We start from the raw sequence: 21,890 nt of genomic DNA on the forward strand, positions 1-21,890 counted from the left end.
CTCTCGTCCATTGAGACCTAATCCTATTAATGGGCCGGTAGATTAGGGTCAGCCCCAGGATCAGAAGGATTAAATTAAATCTCTGCTAAACAACTGCACCATAACAAAGAGCAGAGACAGATATCTATGAGGAAAGTGACACTGAGATACTAGAGGTTATCTACATAAGCACTCTGTCAGTTACTTTGCACTGAGATACAGGCTCCTTTTGAAGTCAATCGTACAGATTCCAATGGGGGATTAACCCTTTAAATTCACCACATTTTCCCAATCATTACTAAAAGTACAGGTACAAGCATAATGTCATTGCAGTCATGAATAATGCAAAAATATATATATAAAGAGAATTACATTTGCGCTCATACATTTATATTAATAAAACATTTATCCCTAAATTATAAAAAAAAAAAAACATCCTACCCAAACGTAGTCAACATTTGGCCAAGAAAACTGTTTTATGCCAAATGGAGGGGGCGAAACTGAAAGAAATGGCCTTCTGTCAGTTCTGCCCTACCCACCACAGCATACAGGTGCAAAAGCTGTAGCCATAGTGGACCATTTTTACCATAACGCTGGTTAAAGAGTAGGCAAAGCACGATATAATTTTTAGTGATAATACATTAACCTTACAATAACTGTTTTATAATAACCCTCTGTTGATCTGACTGTCCGTGGGCGGGAGTGTAATCTGTAGTTTTCACGAAAGCCTTGGAATTGTCAAAATACTTTTGATGACAAATAAATGTGAATTTCTTGGTCCAGGTAACATGGAGAATGAGTATACATTGTTCATTTACATTGTAACAATAAAAAGAAGGTTGAAAATCACTGTTTGTGTAAACCCAGGCTTACCAGATCAAGCTTCTCTGATTTGAGCCGTATGTGGGGGTCCAGCGAGATCTTGGGTTTGGAAACAGTGGCTGGTCTCTGTGCGGTGGAGGCTGAGGGGGGAAAAGGGACGTAAAAAACACCAACTTTAAGAGTCATACTCACATTACAGCATTTAGTGGTGAGAGCTAGTTAGCTGCTTTGGAAAACATGGCCTTAATGTGTTTTTTTCATTGTCTAGGTAGGAGAACAAATGAATGGGTATTATATTAATACAATAAAGATTATGAACTGTGTGAGGGATTTGAATCTAGGGGGCGAGAGAGATAGCGATAGAGAAAGAGAGGTTTTAATGCCAGTGCTTTCAGTGGCGTGTGTATTGTTAAGCAACGCAGGGGATTTAGCTGCCTTCTGACGCTCATGACTGACAGGTTGAGCTCAGACACGTCAGACTCACGCAGACTCAGACAGGTTCAATGCTGGTAATTCAGGACCAACACGCACAGCAGGGAGCTCGGACAGGGGGAGTGGATTTAACAGGTGGAACTGATTGTACACAATCCAGGACAACTAAAACAATCCAGATTAATGGTGCTTCTACGAATGTTCCACCGGAATTGCAAGCATGTGGATAGCCAAATATGTTTGTAGCGTAACTATTAATCAAAGGGATAGTTAATCTAAATATGAATTCTGTCAAATCACCCAAATGTTGTTCAAATGCATATCAATTCCTTTCTTACATACAGAGAAATTACAAAAGGTGAATTCTCTGGCCAGTTTTCCTTATCATGAAAGTGAATGGTGAGCTATCAAGCTCAAAAATCACAAAAAACTACAATAAAACTGACCATTTAACTTGAGCACCATTTTCCTAAGTACTCTCAAACTACATATGGCAACATTAGATTTGGGGTCCTAACACAAATCACATTTTGTCACTTTTGTAGTCCATTTCAGAGCATCATGGAGGGGAAGATTATCACAGAAAGCTATTATATGACTTTGGAAGACTTGGGATATAGCATATGATTAATTTAGACAACTGTTATGATGCTTTTTGGTGCTTTTTTGCATTTTCACTTCTTGACAGTACCCAATCACTTTGGGACAGAGCAGCCTAGATATTCTTCCAAAAATTCGTCAAGTGATACAGGTTTCAAGTGATATGGGTGGCATCAGAAATTCAACTATCCACTGTCCAAGCTCAAAATTTGACAACATAAGCACTTAAATCAACTTTCAAATAGTTTCATGTTTAGCCTAGTGTAGTACATTAATTTAACTAAATAACAGTCAGCCTTTATGTTAGGTGCAAACCAGTTGTAAACATCAGTTTCCATTGGATAGCAGAATTCTATAACATTCTCCACATCTCTACAAATCACAATTATTAAAGAATGACAATGAATGAAGATAAGCATGTGTCTGAGTCTGAGCACAATCAGTCTTCCTTTCCAGGAAGGACTCGCAGAAGGGCTTTTGCAGGATTACAGTGCCCATTATTCTTCTAAGATTTTTTCAGCTAGTCTGGATAAATGGGTAATTAAGCACTATACACTTCATAGATGTCATGAATGATTAGAACACTGTGCTCGTAAACACCAGGGTTCAAGGGCGAGTCAGGGATAGCCTGACGGACAGGTGCGTGGTGCACATCTCAGGCCTGACATGCATTCATAGTGTGAACGTGAAATACAGTGGAGCCACAATGCATTTGGACACTGAAGCCATACTTTAAAATGTCTGAATGTCAAATGTCAAAATATCAAACCAAAAGGCATTTTTTTTTAAAGACAGCACACATTAAAAAAAAAAAAAAAAAGGTTTCTTGATGGTTTCAATGGTTTCAAATGATAAAAAAATGGATAGAAATTCGAAGGTCTTGCATTATTTGTTTGCAGATTCCACTGGATTTGATTTTTTGTATCTAATACACAACCTTCCGATGTTTTGGATATGTCCACAGGTGTCAAAATACTTTTTGGTCCTCTATGCAGAGAAATACAGAGCATTTTGGGGCATTATTTAAGCATACAAAGATCTCAGTGTCTGGAGAAGTGACTTGACATGTTAACATCCACACAGATAGCTTCTTCAAAGTATCTAATAGCATAAAATGGACCTAAGGGGCTATCTCTGTATGGTTTCTATAACAATTTATCAATCCCATTTTGTGCCCCAAGAAAGGATTACACATTACGCACAGCAAATCAATCTGTATTAAACAGCTACCCAGCTGCTGTGAACTGAGATAAGAGCACAATCTGACTCAACATGAAAGAGGCCCTTCTTCCTTTATTTGATTATGTCTTCTAGAATTTGATTGTGTAATTTCAACACCTCACATACATGCCCGACCCCCGGAGCACAGAGAGATTACTTTGCAACTAGCCGTTGATTAAAATCCAAACACTGCTACTGACTAATCCCCAATCTTTCTCTCTCAAAATAAATAATTGCTTTGCAATAAATCCTGTTTCTCCGTGCACTGGTTCATTTTGGATGCTACTTTCACTGAGACACAAGGTGCAATCTGCAAGGTACAGAAACTAAGAGAGCAACTACTTCCAGTATTCATTCAATTTAATGCATCTTTGTTGAATAAAGATGATTTCTTAAAAATCTTAATGAACCCAAACTTTTTAGCACATATTTAGATATTTATATTTATATATTAGATATTTTAATGTAAATTTGTTTGCTGTAAAACACTAACATAATATGATATAAATGTTATGAAATTAGAGTACTCCTTTCAAAATGGAAATACTAGCCTTATGAATAACAAAATCTGCACTGTTCGTGTGGGTGATGAGAAAGGGTGGAAACTGGCAGTAAAGCTCATTAATATAGAGTTAAGGGTGTTATGAGCCAACCTTTGAGACATGTACCTGAAACCTGTATGTCTGGAGGGCAGATTTCTGGGGAGGATGAAAGGACTGGAACTGTTTCCTCTTGTCGCATCTATGAGAAGAAAGTTATGAAGCATTGCATGCTTAGTAAAAAAAAACATAACAAGGAAATTGCCTGTGAACAATGTACACAACAAGATATTGGTGTCATACTAATTATACAGAGACATGACATGATTTGTACACTATTAAACACTCACCTCAGGAGATCGGACATGAACCTTTAACCGGCTGGGGTTGTATCCATTTCCAACCCCCCTCTGAACCCCATTATGCAACAACGGGCTGTTGGAAAAAGGTCCTTTTCCTGGAATGAAGGCAATATCCACCACTTGTTCCTGACTTCAAAGGTAAAGAACAGGGAGAAAAGAAATAAATTATATAAAAGAAATACGTACAATGATACTGATTAATTATTAAATATTGTTCAAAAGACGTAAAGCTATACACGAACCTGAATTTCACTTTATTGAGCACACTTTTGGCCTCCTCATAGGTGACTCCTATCAACGACTCCTTGTTAACGGCGATAAGCTGATCTCCAGGTCTGAGCCGTCCATCCTATAAGGCCAAAGGAATGAAGATCCTTACTAAATGTTGCTGATCAGTCACAATTCTTGGCAGACGTTCAGTTTGAGAAAGCTGCACCAACAGCATCAGCAGGAACATAACCTACTGCACTACTCATCACCAGGTGGAGACCTCTCTCATGTCTTTACAGAGGACACCACTACAGCAACTCCATCCCCCCAGAGACACCAAAGTCACTAAAACTACACAACTGTGCCAAAAGTCTCATATTCGAGTGAATCCAATCCGCTTCCAAACCATTTCCACAGCTTGATGGTTTAGGGATGCACTAAATCCACCTTATTTTGCAACACAGAAGTAAGCTATGTTCTGTGAATGTGTGAGAGTTCTGATTCATTTGCCACTATAGGTAAATAAATACAACAACTGCAGTTAACAGTGGAACAATTTGCACTACAAACCAGTGTGTTTATAATTATGATAATCCGTTAAAATAAAATTGTTTGCAATTGTTTGTTTGTAAAACCATGTTTCCAATATCAAGTAGCATAACAAGCTGTTTTGTACAGCTAAAATAACTGAAAGTCTTGCACACTCAAGTTAAAAATGTCTCCTACGTTAAAACTAAGGTGGATATCAGAGTCGTATCAATATCGGCAAGTAATTGTTACTTTTTGAAGTCCTACTGGTTAGTTAAATCAAATGATTACTCCCTGTATGATTTTTTGTAGACAAAAAATGGTACCCACCCCAAACTTTTGAACATTTTTACTTGAGGACACAACAAGAATATTGAGTAAGATTAAATACCAATTCAGTTACTTACTGCAGCATTCCTCTCCTAAGTCTCCTATGAGCAACAATAAAAGTGAGGCTAGCATTTGGAGACACCAATATATGCAAGTAAACAATAAAACTAAGGGCTAGACAAAGTGATTCTCAAAAAAAAAAAAAAAAAAAAAAAAAAAAAAGAAGAATTCCAATGACTGGCTACCAAACCAAAAACATGGTAACAATATTTCAGATTGGAAGCTCCGAGTTATGATCATTGATTCTGGCTAAAAGATTCAAAACGGACATGGGACCTTATTTAATAGATGTTACAGACGGCCAACAATCTGACGCTGAAAATCTAAGCGATATTGAATATCTGAGTTTCAGCACAATAGTCCTGTAGGTGAATAGTACAGCTCCCCTCCCCGTTGTGGAGTTTTATATTCCACAGGGAGGGCGATGCCCTAGACGGGGTGCACCTGACCTCTGCAGTCTGCTGCGACAGCACTGTCCATGTCCAAAACAGCCCAGCGGAGTCTAAACCTATTTTGTCTTTCAGGAAAAGCACTTACTGGGGAAAACAATGTAAAGCAGGGGATAAATTGTTCAGATAATTTCCAGGAGATACCTACTTACTACCTACTACCTACCTACTTTAAGAGGAAAACTTTGCACTGGCTCAGGCTATAACGTAGTAGTCGGACATTCTAGGATGTTATCCTCACTTAAATCCTGACCCCCTCAGTGATAAAGATGGCTAAATGTGTTGAAGCTTATTGGTAAGGTGTAAAAAGCTGAGTTATCCTTGCATTGGGGGCAAGATTCCCAGAGGTTTATAATCTGTTTATTTCTCCAGCTCAGACTAAACACTTCCACGAATTGTGTGACATATGCGGGATATGGGGACTAATGTAGTCTGAGCTGGGCATCTCATTTGTGTTTGTTGTTCTCATTATTGTTGTTCAAAATTAACAAACTTTAAACAATTAGTAAATACATCATCAATCCTTCTTCCAAAACATGTACTTGTCTTACTCTGATTCACTATGGTAAGCCTATTTTAAGTGTTTATATTTTAGACCTAGCAGGATGGTTTTCAAGGGAAATTGCACACAAAGGAGAGTCTGCAGGCAAAAAGAGAACGCGACAGAGCTCGTAATAAAACAAGAATCAACATTGGCTTGGCTTTTCAGAGATGGCGAGAACTAAGGAATTTGAAATGTTGTTAAAGCAACGCGGAGATAGTAAGGTATTTTATTGAACAGATAGACTGCCATATGTAGCTCTCTAACAGAGTTCATTGTAAAGCATCATCTATTGTGAAGGGTCATTTCACCATGGTTGTTGTAGCGCAGTGCTGAAATTTATTTTCAAGGAAGTACCGTGTCTATTATTATAGCTTAAGTAATGTCTTCAGCTAGTCAGCTTGAGGTCCTTTACATCTAAACTGGTGATAGCCTAGTAGTGAATGTTTTATGATCAGTAGGATAAACATATAAATTCACACAGCCACGCAGAGCCAAAGCACAGCCAAGAAATTTGTTCTTCCGCAAAATGTATTTGGTTTTGTTTTTTAGACCTCTAGAGTTGACCTCTAGACTCATTTAACAAGTTAATCAGTTGTCTCTTTAGAGATGGCATTAATGCAATTGCTGTTAATTGTGTATTTAACAACAATATTAAACAAATGAAATGTGGTAACATTTTAAAAAAATTACACTTGTTACAAAATGTATAATGTGTATCTTTAACTACACATCGTCATATAAATCAGTCAGTGAAAATACTGTTTTAAGTCTCACGAATTTGTAGTTGTATGTGTTTGATTTACGAAACTTGTGTTGCGCATATTCAACGAGACTGAGGTATGCTTCAGTAAATGAATGCAATATAAATGACCGTAATTTCATTTAATACACGTGTATGTAATACACTCATGTGCATTTATAACTATAAAGTCATTAATAATTTAATTAATACATACTGTCATTTTTGAAAGTGTTACACTGAGTGATAAATGTCTGTTGCATTGTTTATTATGAAAATAAACATTTGGTTATATTAGATTTGGTTATATTTAATCTTTTTTTTAAAGTAATCATGAGATTTGCACTCAGTCAAAATGTAGGAGCCTCAACTCATTTTCACCACCATTATTTTATACAAACTTCTTTAATACTGGACTGACATGCAATGACTGGTGGTTAAATTTCCCTCTCCACATCCTGTGAAGTGATGTATCGATGTTCCCTTATTCCTTATGCCGAAGCAAACTTCACTTACAGTCAAATGGAACCCACCTTATGTTTTCTATTAACTGAAAGTCATTTGTCCGGGAATCAGACCACTCAAAATCTGCAGTGCAAATAAATTACTGATCCTTGATCAATGATTTCTGCGTGAAAACACTAACACTTTATGCACAAATACACGCAGGCACACAGTTTGTTAAAGGGAGCCAATCTCTCACCCGATGACAGTCTCCTCCAGACAGCACTTCCTGGATGAAAACTGCAGGGCCATCAGTTCTGTTGGAGCCACCTCCAATGGTAATACCCAGACTGCAGGAGCGAGCGATTGATATCAGCTGAATCACCCCTTCACCTGGGTGACTGAAACCAAACACACACACACACACATACTCAAAATGACTAGTGAAGTACAGCGTGGTACTGAATCAAAATAAACTGTTAAATAAGTCAGTATGTAAACTTTACTAGACTAAATAATTTGTTATCAGTACCTTAGGGAGCGTAGCATGGGTCCTGTGTTGTTGTAATTGCTCTGAGATCCAGCAGGACTAAGCAATAGAGGACTCTGAGATCTGGACGAAGACCCCGATGATATGCTGTCCAAGTATCTGCCTGCTGTGGCACAAAAAGTGAGATTTGGTTATAATTACAAAATACCCAATCAAACTTGACATAACACTACGTAGTTAGTAATTATGCAAGCTTATATGATAACCACCAGAGGGCAGTGACACAATCCATAAAGTTATCCATTTCAAAAACACTGGCTTGTTTAATCCACAATTTTAATAAAAGTTAATATTGGAACTCTTGGAAGGCTGTTTGTCTGAGCTAACTGTTGTATAATGTAGCAAAAACTGAAAAAATTAACAAACGGAAAATTCTTTTCAAAGACTATGTATATAATTCTTTGAGTGAATACAAAGTTTTTTTGAGTTTGCAAGTTTTGCCAATCTCGGAAACTTCATTGAAACTTCATTCGCCAAAACAAACACAAAATGTCCAGACGAAGCCATCTGAACATAACTCCTGTAAATCTCTCATTTGCACTTTTAAATTAAAGACTCAAATGAAACTCTTTGCTGTGCTTAAAGCAAGTTACATCATTAGAATATTCTACACAGAGGGGAGAGAAGGGATAAGACTGAGCACACGCTCCGTTCTCAAGAACTTTTCCTGTGAAGCGTCTTTCCTCCGGCAGAAACAGATGTTCAAAATTGCATAATGGACAAATGCGCTGTCTTAAGCCATTTTCAAGGGCTGATTTGTTTCTCCCCCAAACATTATAATTATAATTGACTTGAGCCCCTCAAAAAAAGAGACTGTTTTTTGAAAACACAGTTTGTTTGTCTCCTGTTTTTCATTTATATTTGAGAAAGAGTATGAATGTAGAAGTTAAAATGGTTAGGGATGATGATGTGAATTTCTTTCTCTATTCCTCCCGTTTGTTAGCCAGTTGTGAGGATCATATTGCATGAATCAGCATTTCATAACCTTTGTCATGTCAGGAAGTAGTGAGGTTATGAAAGAGAGATATTCTAAACACGAGCACAAAAAATGAATGAATAAAAAGGATTTATATTATGTGCATTTCATGTAAACTTGAGAGAATATACATACTTTGCTGAATAGGAGAATTCCTGGTAGATCCTGTGCTTCCGTTCGAGCCATATTTTTCAAGGAGCTCTGCAAATTCTCGACTACACAAAGACAAAAGAATAAATAACAATAATGCAACCGTCCAAGAAAAAAAATTTAAACCTTCAAAAACATAATAATAAAAAAAAAATGTAGACACCTAAATGACATAACAGTCCTTACTTCAGTAACAGCTTGCACTATTCCAAAATAATAACACATCAGTTAATTAGTTTAGGACGGAATGTAATTATGTTCACATGTTATCTATCTACACAATCCAAATATGCTCTAAGCAGATACAGGTACTCTCTAGAGGGCTGAATACAGTGATTAAAATTATTCCCCATCATTACTAGAAGGAAAAAGCATGACCAATGTTATAAATCTACTCTAAACTTTTCATTCTGCTGCAAGTAGTCTGATTGACTGCCAATGGCAATATAGGGCTCAACAATAAGGCCAATAATTCAAAATTGTACTTTCCCTGCCAAAGTTTTCATTGGTTCAACCACAAAAAAAAGTAAAAAATAATAATAATTACATTTTACTTTTAGAAATGTATTATTATATGTCCCAGAAACATATTTTCTTTAGAAAATAGATAGATATATAGATAGATAGATAGATAGATAGATAGATATATCATTGTTCTGTTACTGAAAGATAAAGCAATGTAAATGGATTTTGTGATCAGCCTATTGAGTAAAAATAAACATGCTGAGTTCTCTTTAGTTCCCAAGCCATTTTTCCACCAGACACCTCTTGAATGTCAGATATAGGTCAACAGAAATGTCCTGTCACTGGACTCAAACCTTATTCAGTTATGGACGTGTTCATTACGCACTGGTGCACAGGCTCAGCCACTGGCCTCTTTACCTACATGCAGGTGTCCCTGAGTGATCCCAGATCTTTGCTTGTTTTAACCACAATACAAAGACTATGTGGGTTCAGAAGACTATATAAACACAGCCAAGCCTTCAATAACTAGACCCATAATTCTTTGCATTCCTCCTTATCAGAGCCGAATCATATTTACTCTAAGCCTAAAATATCTAGGTGTACTCAAAGTGACAGCTTTCGAAGTGAGTGATTCAATGCAAAAAGAGCTTTTTCCTCTTTTTCCTCCGTCCTCAGGACAGGTTATCAGTGCGGATTAAAGGGAAGCAGGTCACACAAGGTTGTGATGCATATGGTAAGGAGCTGACTCTAAAAGGCATGATGCCGTCTCAATAAACCACTGTGTGTACATGCACATTCTAAACCATCTTCCTCATAAATACACACAAACAAAAAGCCCAGAAATGCTGTGCTCAGTCTTTCGGTCCCTGAAGACTTCCAGGTTGTTGATATGCGAGTGAAGGCAGCGGAGGTCTTTGCATGGAGGCAGAGGCGTAATCCCCTCAGTGCGCATTGGTTAAGGGCAGAACGCAGATTAAAGCATGGAGACGCAAGGACTCATCTCATCATGGCTTAAAATGTGAGTCTGTTCCCATTCTCCCTCGCACTCGCTCCCTCCATATCTCCATGCATGGAATGGCTTTTTCCTTCATTCATACAATCCCTGGGCTGCCAGTCCAGAGCCATGGGACTGAATCTCCTGCCAATCTGTCTATGTGTAAAGTTCAAAAGTACACTGCGGTCATGCCACTGACTCTCACAGACTCATATTTATTTTGAGATTTGCTAAAGATTACATTCAGCAATGTAAAATTTATTAGTGTTTGCACTAATCTGTTCAAAAGTTTTTTAAATATTTTGGGGTCTATACGTTTTTTTTAAAAGAAATGTATATTTCTATTCATGAAACATGCATTAAATTGATCAAAAGTGACAGTAAAGCCATTTATAATGTTACAAAAGATTTCTATTTCAAATAAATTAAAAACATTAGAGCATTAAAAATGCTCATGACTGAAAAATGATTGCTCATTACTAAAAGGCAATAGACCTAATTTAACTGAAGTTTTAGAAAGTGAAAAGTCACTACTAGCATTGCCATACGCAGTGATACTGATTTTCCATTGATAGTTTTTTCTAGTGAGCGAAATGAACAGTATATGGGAGCCGTGCGGGCCAGAGACTCGTCTTTGAATAGCTCGCCAAGAGACTCACAGGCACTGCCAAAACTCAGTCAGATCTAGTTTATGAACAAAATTATTCATCTTTTATTGAATTATTTAACGTGTCTTCTAAGGGGTGGACATTCAAATGAAATGTACTCAGGTCAGACAACCATAGATCAATATCAGTGGATGAGTGTGTTTAAGTGATGGCAAGTGTTTAGGTTGATTAAATGTCACCAAGTAAGTGGCAGGTTGGCAATGAAATTGACTATCAGCAGTAGAGATGGAAAGGAAAACCAAAAAACATTCCTTTTTTCTTTCCAATTATTTTTTACATATACACTTGTGTGGGCTCAAAAGGATTTTAAAAATGTTTTTTTAAAGAAGTCTCTTATGCTCACCAAGGCTGCCTTTATTTGATATACAGTAAAAACAGTAATATTATGAAATATTATTACAATTTAAAATAACTTTTTCTATTTTAGAATATATTTTAAAATGTCATTTATTCCAAAGCTGAATTTTCACTGAATTGTCGCAAATCACTCTAACAAGATGATTTTAAACTTAAGAAACATTTATTATTATCATCAATGTTAAAAACAATTGTGCAGGTTAACATTTTTTTTGGGGAAAACCATGATGTGTTTTTTTCAGTATTCTTTGATAATGATTATCAATGTGCTTTGAATCTAATGTTCTTTTTGTTTTTGTTTTTTGAAGCAACATTTAAAAGCAACTTTTTAAATGTCTAAATGGACATGAAGTTTGTGATCTTCAGAGCAGATGTTATAATGGATGGATCAGGGGCTTACCTGGCTTCCTCATCTCTGGCAATGAGAAGGCGCATGTGATTGGTTGAGGATGCTGATCTAAGAATGTCCACCGCTCTACAATCAAAGAACAATATCAGGCATCAAGTGTTTTAACAGTTTGCAGTTTCATAGGTAAAAGTGAACACAAGCTTAATAAACAGTCCTTGAGGTATTTTAAGACTTAATTTATTTTGAAGTTATCACAATAAGTACATACATGAAGAATAGAAGAACAAATTAATTAAAAAAATAAAGAGAGTGTAGTATGTACCGTTCACTTGTCACGCCAATCAAGCTTTCGCCATTCACCTCCAATATTTGGTCTCCAGGCTGCAGGCTTCCTATTGAAACATTTGCAAAATAAAAACTATTAAGACCCATAAAATGACTTGACAAATATATTACTATTACATACTACATTATAATATTCTTAATCTTTTTCCATTTCTATCATCAAAAGGTTTGGGGTCTGTACTTTTTTTTCCTTCTAAAGAAATGTAAACTTCCAATGTATGTATATTCAGCATAGATTCATTAAATTGATCAAAAGTGACAGTAAAGACATTTAAAAATATATTCCATAAGATTTCAGATAAATATTGTTCTTTAGAACTTTCTAGTCATCAAAGTATCCTGAATAAAATGTAGCAGTTTCAACAAAAATATCAAGCAGCACAACTGTTTTCAACACTGATAACAATAATACATGATTCTTGAGCATCAAATCATTATACTAGAATGATTCCTGAAGGATCATGTGACACTGAAGACTATAGTAATGATGAGTTTTACCGTCACAGGAATGAATTACATTTTAAAATATATTCAAATATATTTCTTACTGACCCCAAACTTTTGAAAGATAATATATGTACTCATTAAATCTGTAGTCCACTATGAAAGATTCAAAAGTACAGGCATTTAAGAACTAAAAACATAAGCAGCTAATGTTGATCACCTAAATAAATGAAATATATACTTTTGTTTTGTCACACTAGGGTTCTTGTAAATTTACCATGACTTTAATGTTGTTGACTACTCTGTTAGCTGTGACCATAAACTCGAATTTTGTCAAAACGATAACGTTTCACAGCTTTATACAACATAAAAAGTGTAAAAAGCCCAGAAAAAGTCCAAACTGCATTTTGATTTAAGAGATGGTTATCATTCAAGTGTTAAATTTTTTTATTTTCATAATTTAGCAACTTCTCGTGTGTTTTAGCAAATTGTGGCAGCAGAAGAGACAGCATACGGCCCTCAAACCTTTCCGTAGGACATATTAAGAACATCTCTCTCAGATGTAGGTCAGGGTTATGTCTTCTACCTTCACTTCAGTGATATCTTGTCAGAGCAAATCAAATCCGGAATGGAACAAGCTGCAAAGTCTCAAAGGGGTCACCTATGTCTTACTTTGTGTCAGAGCACTTTAGCCAAATACCACTTTTCGGATATCCGATTTTACAGTCACCCTGGATTATCATCAGTACTGTGAAAATCTGTCTAGATTCCCTCAGAATATCCGTCTCCCAGTTAAATACCAGCATGTTTATAATGTCTTTCCACTAAACCAAAGAGAGCAGCCAGAAAGCTAGCAAAGTTCTCTGAATGGCGAGCTAACAGCAATCGTGTGAGACGGCTAAAAACAAGCAAAGACCCCGCAGAGCGCATGCGCCCATATAAGCTCCCACACCCCGTGCTCTGTAGCAGCAGAATGGGAGACAGACTCTAATTCCAGTCCGTCAGGGGCATTAACTCTAAGCAGAGGGATGATGCTAAACTCCCCTTCACACGTGAGAGACTTAAGCAGAGGTATACGCAGTGAGACAGACAATCTGTTTCATAGAAATGTAAACAGCTGCACTGACACAGTTTCCTTTCTAAATTTATGCCTTAACTTTTGAATTTCTGTTTCACATTCAAATTCTGATTTTGGTTTAAATGTAAAGCTTATCTCCAATTACAGTAAATTATTTGATTCATAATAACAAGATTGATTCACTTTGTTCATTAGCAAAAGCTGTTGACTATAATGTGGATCAAAGCAATTTAATCAAGCTCGCTGGTCAGAGCAGATTTCAACCTCCCATTGTTGACTAGCCTGAGCCTCACCACCTAGGTTTTGCTGGTAACAATGTGATTATGCCAGTCTAAAAGCTAAACCAGCATGGAAAATTCATGCCTTTCTGAGCTGCTTTTTTTTTTTAGGTTTTGAGAGACTATAAATTACATTGTTTAAAACTTTTAGGAGACCACCTGGATAAATGTATAAAGTTCCCCTATTATGCTACTTTAAAGGTTACTAATTCTGTAGGTCTCCTACAATAGGTTTATATGCATCCAAGGTCAAAAAACACTTGCATGCTCATCACCTGTTTTCTCACAGTGTCTAAAATAGCTTGATAAAGTAGTGATGTCCGGTTCGTGAATGAATCGTTCTTTTGAACCGGTTCTTTTTAGTGAACCGGTCAAACCAGTACACTAAATCGGACTGAATCGTTCAAAACAGTTTGTGTGTCAGCGCTGATCCACAAGTTACTAAAGTTACTCACTTTTGGACATGCCTGACACAGTCCCTCGAAATAAACAATATCCCGGAGTATATGTTACTGCAGTAACTCCAGCAGTTCACTGAACTGAGACATGTTGTGCTGAGCGAAGTGATGAGCACGAGCAGCTGATACTGAGCATGCGCGCACTACCGAACGTACAGGTACAGCGGTTCTCGGATCACCAGTACAGAACCGAGAACTGTTTCTTTCAGACATGTTCGACATACTGAGAACTGATGAGCTGAGTATGCGTGCAATTTTTTCAGAGGGACGAAATGCATGTTTCTTAATTGTTGAACATCAATAAGTGTAACAAAATGAAACATGTTTATCACATAATTGCTGTCTTATCTCTGTATTATTTTAAAGATTGGAAACACAATGAATGGATTGTAAAACTAAACATTTATTATTATACTAAAACATCATTTTCAGGAACAGCTCATTTCATTTCTAAGTTGATATAAAACTTTGACGTAAACTCTTGCCAAGGTTTTAAGGGTGCTTAGTAAATGTTTATAATGTGTTCATCAAAATATAACGTATTAAACATACTGGAGACATGCATCGACTTGTTAGTTTTGTCGATTGTACAGTAAGGTTTCAGCAGTTCTCAGCTCAGCACATACCGACCTACTGCAACAGAGTTTCTCGAGTCAAGACAAGAACTGGTTGCTGCAGCGGTTCTCGAATCACCAGTACAGAACCGAGAACTGTTTCTTTCGGACACGTTCGATACAGAGAACCGATGAGCTGGAGATACTGAGCATGCTTGATAGCACGTCTCTGAACCAAACTTTGTTTCGGCCAACTGGACTTAAATGAGGGGCCGAATTCGGCGAAATGTAAGTTTATTTAATAACAAATAAAATAAAATTGATGAAGACCAGTTTATTCACTTTATATCTTTAAGACATGTGAAACATCTGCGTTTTCTCATAGCCTGTAGGGTTCATTTGCAAAACGTAAATGTAAGAAACTTATCCAAGATGATTATGATGATGATTACTATTATTTAACTGAAGTTATGATTACAAATGCCTTTATTTGAATGTATTTTTATCCGCTGACGTCATTACGTGAGGACACACTTTAAAGGGATAGTTCACTTTGAAATTAAATTCTGGTATGTTTTAGCTTACCTCAAGGGCATCCAAGATGTAGGTGTCTTTGTTTCCGCAGTAGTTTCAATTTTGCTATTTTTAGGTCAAACCGTTCTTGTCTGTCAGTCATATAATGTAGGTCTATGGTCACTGTCTCAAAGAGCATGCACAGAGAAGTCCAAATTAAACAATTCCCCATCGTAAGTACACATTGATGGCCTAAGACACGAAACGAGTGGTTTGTGAGAGAAAACGAACAGTATTTATATCGTTTTTACCTCTTGTACACTTTCCGGCGCTTGCGCAGACTAAGCCAGAACGCGCGCACACGTCACACACCAGGAAGCGCACGCGCCCTCAGATCACTTGGACGTGGTTGTGTAGAGGTAAAAACAATATAAATACTGTTCGTTTTCTCACACAAACCGCTCGTTTCGTGTCTTAGGCCATCAATGTGTTCTCTGTGCATGCTCTTTGAGACAGTGACCATAGACCTGCATTATATGACCGACAGACAAGAACGGTTTGACCTAAAAATATCAAAATTGAAACTACTGCAGAAAAAAAGACACCTACATCTTGGATGCCCTTGAGGTAAGCTAAAACATACCAACATTTAATTTCAAAGTGAACTATCCCTTTAAGACAAAAAAAAAAAAACTTTCAATCTGTGATAAAATATCTATGACAAAACTTACCATCACTGGAAGCAAGGCCACCAGGTAAGATCCTCTTGACATAAACGCCATATTCCTCTCCTGTTTGTTCTTTCACACCACCGATCACTTTGATTCCTTTAGAAGAGACAAAGCATCACTCAAAGTAAGACGCTGTAAAATATTATTCTTACATTAATATTGCTGTTGATATTGTATTTATCAATCAAATTTATTATTTATAAATCAAACAATTTAAACAAAACCCAGAAATCATACCACAGTCCCCGACAACAGGATTTTATGGCCATTCTGATTGCATTGCCAGTACTCACTGACAATTTGATGACAGGTGATTGTGAAATGAAAGATCTAAACATTCACTTATGTTATTCTGACAAAACAGACTATGATTCCTTCTTTCTCTATCCAAACAAGAGCAGATAAATCAGATCTATCATGTTTACCATGAACATTAGACAGCTTTATCTGATGCATGCTGAAAGAACTTTAGCTCTAAAGTTTTATTTGTGTTCTGAGAGACTCCAAAAGCCATTTTAATAGTTAGAAACCTTACTTAACTTTGACTTTTTTATGGGAACTGATTATAGACAATTGCTTGATTATAGGACCAATTTCTTAAGAGTGCACTTTGTGATATAACAGACAAAGCTTCAATATTCTACTGGGTTATGATCTGAACAAAATATTTCAGAGAAATGTTCAAAATTTAATGTACTTTGTATTGTGTAAATTGTAACATACAATATTGTCCAAAAGTTTGGGGCTTGTAAGAGTTTTTAAAATTAATACTTCTATTCAGAAAGAATGCGTTAAATTAATCAAAACTGACAGTAAAGGCATTTATTATAATACAAAAGATATATAATAGATATCAAATAGATTTCAATTAAATACTGTTGTTTTGAACTTTCTTTAGTCAAATAATGCAGCCTTAGTGAGCATAAGAGACTTATTTTAAGAAAGGTATAGTACGGTAGTTTACTTTTGGTTATTTTTCACTTTGGTAATCCAAATAAATGCATGATGACTAAATAGTGCAGCCCAGCTGCTGTAGTGTGTTCCCATTTGTGTCTGATTTCAAGTCAGATAAATGAGGTTTTAAACAGCTTATGTTCAAACCGGTCTCCCTAAAATTAGGATTTACAACTGACTCTGGTCAGTATTTACTTCTAAGCATTACATACATAGAAACTTCAACTTTCAGAGTTGCAGGTAAATGCTGTGAGGCTTGAATCCCCCTGCAGGGAGTTTTTCTTTTGATATTTGAGCAAATGGGAACACAAAAATTATATTTAATGTTTTCTCTCATTCCCTGCTACAGAAGTTTACCCAACTATGACTCCTTCCGCTTCTGAGAAACCTGGAAATGTGAAAAGGATCAATATGGTGGAATAAGTCCCACCTTCTAAATAAAATAGCCATTCGCTGATTGGTAAAGTCATCGCTCTGGTTTGCTATGGAAACAGTCAGCATTCTGAGACGAGCGCTTAGCACTGAATCCATTAAAAACACAGGAATTCTGTTTTACTCCATTGAGGTTGAACATAATGAGGTTAAATTCTTATTTTTTAAAGAAGCATTTAGAAAAAAAGATCACATTTCATGTTGACTGTAAAAAACAATATATTGAATAGAGTCATTGTCTAAATGCCAACATGAAAGGATGGCAGATCCCTTATTTGAGAGACCAACAGCAAATTGGACAGTGTTGTCAGGTCATTAATTGTTGATACAACAGGAATAAGCTTTGACGCCAACAAAGCATGAAAGCCTTTAATGAGATGAGCATCTTTCACACCCAACGTAATCTCATGAGTATTTGAAAGTATTTTACGTAAAGTGTGGTTTTATCACACGTACAGTTATTTACATTTCCATAGACACTGAAATATACAATATTGACCTCCTGCCAGCACTAAAACGTTCATTTGCAGGCAGTTCAGAAGCAGAATACACTTCCCTTGATGGACAGTACAGATTCTTTAGATTCGCTTTGGTCGCGCATTTTAGTCACACTCATGGAATAATAAATATCCTCTTTTTGCTTCAGGCTTATCTGTTATTAATAGAAAGACAATGTATTGGCACTAATTGAGTTTTGAGCTGATATTGCATATTAATGGATTCACTTTAAGATGAATCTTTAATGAGAAGAACTGCAACCCGGTTATCCCCAAAACACGTGCTAAACTTAAACTCAACATTTTTCATATACTCAGTAAATGCAAAGTAAGGACTGTGTCCAGAAAAAAACACAGTGTCACACTTTTAACTCTGTACCTGATAGAATTGCAAAAATGCGTTGTAAAATATTTGATTTAGCGGTGACGTTTTTATTCAGAGCACCACTCCTGAGTCTGTATTCATGAAAATGTCTCCTAAAAGAGAATCGTCTAGTAACACAATGGATTGTTGACTGTGCAAGTTGGGATGTAAGAAGGACAGGTTTAAGGAGCTTAGAGCTGCCTTCAAATAATGTTTTTGATCTATTGTGAAGAGGGAGATCAGGCTGCGGTATAAATATAATGAAGACAGCGCAAGACTTAAAAGACTGGAAAACAACCGTACCCTAAACCTATGCCTATGTTTGCTTCCAGACTTCGCCATACGTTTTAAAAGACAAAGGTTCTGAAAGGTTTTCTTTTGCAGTGATGCCATAATAGAACCATTGGTTCTTCAAAGAACATTAAACATCTTAAAATAACCATTCTTAATATGAAGAATATTTTAATAATCTAAAGAGCCTTTTTCCACTATAAAGCATCTTTTGTGCAATGGAATGGTTCAATGGATGTTAAAAGTTCTACATGGAACCACAGATGCTAATAAAGAAGAGTCTACAGCCCCTTTCACACATACAGTCTTTACTAGTAAATTACCGTTAAGAGATCACGTTCAGGAACTCACGTGCCCCGAAATCGCGAGATATCGAGAAAAACATTCCACTGTAGGTAAAATTAATTATATATTACATATAATTTGGTAGTAAACCAAAGTGTTGCACATTCTATTGGTGCAAAGATGAGTATGTGTATTTTGTGCAACAATTGCAACTGCTTTGTATCACTTATTTAGAAGCACCACCATTACTAAATGGACATAGGGACTACTGAACAGATATTTAGACGTTTATTTTAAATTGCAAAGTATTGAAATCAAGATATTTACTCTGTAAACCCTTGGAACTTTACAACACTATAAGTGTGTCCCATTGGGTAATCAAAAGTTCTACACACACTTGCGGTCTTCATGCCCACTTGGGCCAAATATAGGAAATAAGTCTTGTATGTAGACAAGTGGTTAAGTGTGGGTATTTGGACAGGCCCATAAAGTTCTGTCAGAGCGGTTTATGGTAAATTCTGCTGCTTTTAACTGTTTTTCTATGTAAACATGCACTAGACGAACATCTGAACATTGCTCTGCGTCTTGTGCTCGAGACCCTGCCTTCTTTTCCATTCATCAGTGCTTACTTACTATGGTAACTATTATGTGTCTCGTGTTTTTAAGAGCCAAACCGCGTTCTGTGAACTCATCCCCTTACAACTGTCACTCAGATAAAAAGGAAAAAATAGTAACTAAAATAAATCTAAGGCACTTCTACTCATCCAGGAGGAAGAAGAAAACAGCTCAGCGTTTAAAGGTCATTTCCGATGATTGACATCACAGAGTTTACCTGTACTCTGGTACTGATGTGTAAATGGTATCTTACCGGGGAAAAAGTTGGAATGACGTTGACAGCACATTTGTGTATTTACCGAAAAAGTCATTCTGGTAATTTTACGGTAATTTACCAGGATTGCTGTGTGAAAGGGTCTTGAATAAATTTTAGTAATCCTTCAGTCTCAATCCACACCATTCTAAGAGTATTTATAATAAAATGCCTTCTGAGGTGGTCTGCACAGACTGAAGACAGTGTTTTAAATTATATCAAGATATGACAGGATATTTAGTAAATTATACAAACACACAAATGTTAAAAGAGAGGCACATCTTGTGAGGCACTTACCTAATCCATTCTCACAGTCTGAAAACTCCATAGAATGCACTGCTCGATCTACTCCATACGGACCCATAAGTGTCCTGTGCAGCACAGAGAAAAGAAGTGGAAACATGGAAAGAAAAAAAAAAACTTAGTAACATAGTGAGACCTGTTCGATTCAGATAAGTCTTTTTTTAAGAATCAAACTTCTCTCTGAATTCAGTTCAATTTGAAGCAGGTAACATTCAGTTCATATCTAAATATTGTAAACAAAATATCACTGTACGTGCTGTGCTTGTGGACTGTTCTTAGCATCAAGACCAGTTATTTCCAGTGGGGAATCAGTATTAATTATTTAGCATGAATGTCCTGCTTTGGACAGGCTCCTAAAAATTTACCCTTTCAAATGAACTCAGAATCTGTGTATGATTCTGATTTTTGAGAACATAACAGTGATTAAGTTTTTCAGTCACATAACAGGGATTAAGTTTTACTTACATGCTTAAATCATTACGTAAAATGATGTTATTAATTAAAGGAACTCAACCTGGTTGGCAATGGAAACACTGTTACTATGCAATTGAAAGAACAAAATATTGTCTTTTTGTAGGAAATACAGTATATCAGGACACTAACAGGGCGTTATGTTGTTCACCAGCACTACACCAGAAAGATTACAAGCATCCATTCCAGTATTTCCTGCAGGCTCGATGCACTGTCCTTGAAACTGTACTTTTGATTGTCAGAACCTAAGACTTCGTCTGAGGCTCAAATTAAAGCTAACCATAAACAAAGAGTGTCCGCTGTCCCCAACACAGCACCCTCTAAAACAGCCTTTTAAAATGATAGGGGGTCTGTGGAAATCAATAAATATATAAATTGTACTTTTTAGGGTTGTTAAAGTTAACTTGTGATTTTAATAAAATGGCTATTGCAATCATTTAAATATATTAAATAAATATGCTTAATGCAATAATGTATCACATACTTTTTTATATTATTTCTAATTCAAAGAATTCAGAAATCCTGAAACTAATTATGGTTACTTTATTCTAATAATAATTCTTGTTTGTTGACAGTAAGAAAAAAAAAAGTCGCATATAGCATTTATATATCAAGAATCGTTACCATAAATGGTAATAATAATAATAAAAAAAAAACACTGTCACAGTCACCCTAATACCTTGAGTAAATATTCATAATATTTTAATGATTTCTTTTAGTTTTAGTGTAGGCTAATGAAAATATAAAAGCCAATCATTTAATTTAGCAAACTTCATGCCTAACATCATGCCTTATGCTGCCTTCAGGTGCTATCGGAAATTTGCTACTTCTGAGGCACGACTTTGCCAAGTCGTGATTGTGAGCTCATCCTCTTCAAATTTTGACTTGAGGGCGTTCATATCTAATTTTTTTTTACTAGTAAACTAGTACAATCATTTTGATAGCATGTGAAGGCAGCATAAGCATCAATAAGTTTGATACCAACCTCTGATCAATAGGCAGCTAAAAGCACATAAAAGGAAGTTTTATGAATTCCATGAGGCATGTATGCATGGATTTAGTGAGTACGCACAAACACATTATAATCTCCGGGTGATTAGAGCACATTATTAGTACATCCTTTAAAGTGTTTTGAATTCTTCAAAATATAGCGGGCAAATAATTTCAAATATGCCCTTTTCACACTCTACGGTCGGTGCAAATTTGTAGGTTAGCATATAAAAGGAATGGTGAAGAAACCGTCGTTTAACGCATTT

General features: G+C 36.2%; 1 protein-coding gene across 3 annotated transcripts in view; it reads right to left on the reverse strand.

Annotated features, from left to right (window-relative positions):
• The window catches only part of LOC308700840 (syntaxin-binding protein 4), a gene marked incomplete at its 5' end in the record, with an annotated part of 65,124 nt that overhangs the window by 9,816 nt on the left and 33,418 nt on the right, over positions 1–21,890 (reverse strand). For all 3 annotated transcript variants that reach the window (XM_081382654.1, XM_081382653.1, XM_081382655.1), the window contains 11 exons: positions 853–941; positions 3,723–3,795; positions 3,944–4,085; positions 4,198–4,304; positions 7,519–7,660; positions 7,792–7,915; positions 8,921–9,000; positions 11,820–11,894; positions 12,091–12,160; positions 16,170–16,265; positions 20,158–20,231. In XM_081382654.1, coding sequence (XP_081238780.1) covers positions 853–941; positions 3,723–3,795; positions 3,944–4,085; positions 4,198–4,304; positions 7,519–7,660; positions 7,792–7,915; positions 8,921–9,000; positions 11,820–11,894; positions 12,091–12,160; positions 16,170–16,265; positions 20,158–20,231 — 1,072 coding nt within the window. The remainder of the gene's footprint in view (positions 1–852; positions 942–3,722; positions 3,796–3,943; positions 4,086–4,197; positions 4,305–7,518; positions 7,661–7,791; positions 7,916–8,920; positions 9,001–11,819; positions 11,895–12,090; positions 12,161–16,169; positions 16,266–20,157; positions 20,232–21,890) is intronic.

Source organism: Scardinius erythrophthalmus (genome assembly GCF_964197995.2).
Source record: "Scardinius erythrophthalmus genome assembly, chromosome: 1".
In the NCBI taxonomy this organism is placed as follows: domain Eukaryota; kingdom Metazoa; phylum Chordata; class Actinopteri; order Cypriniformes; family Leuciscidae; genus Scardinius; species Scardinius erythrophthalmus.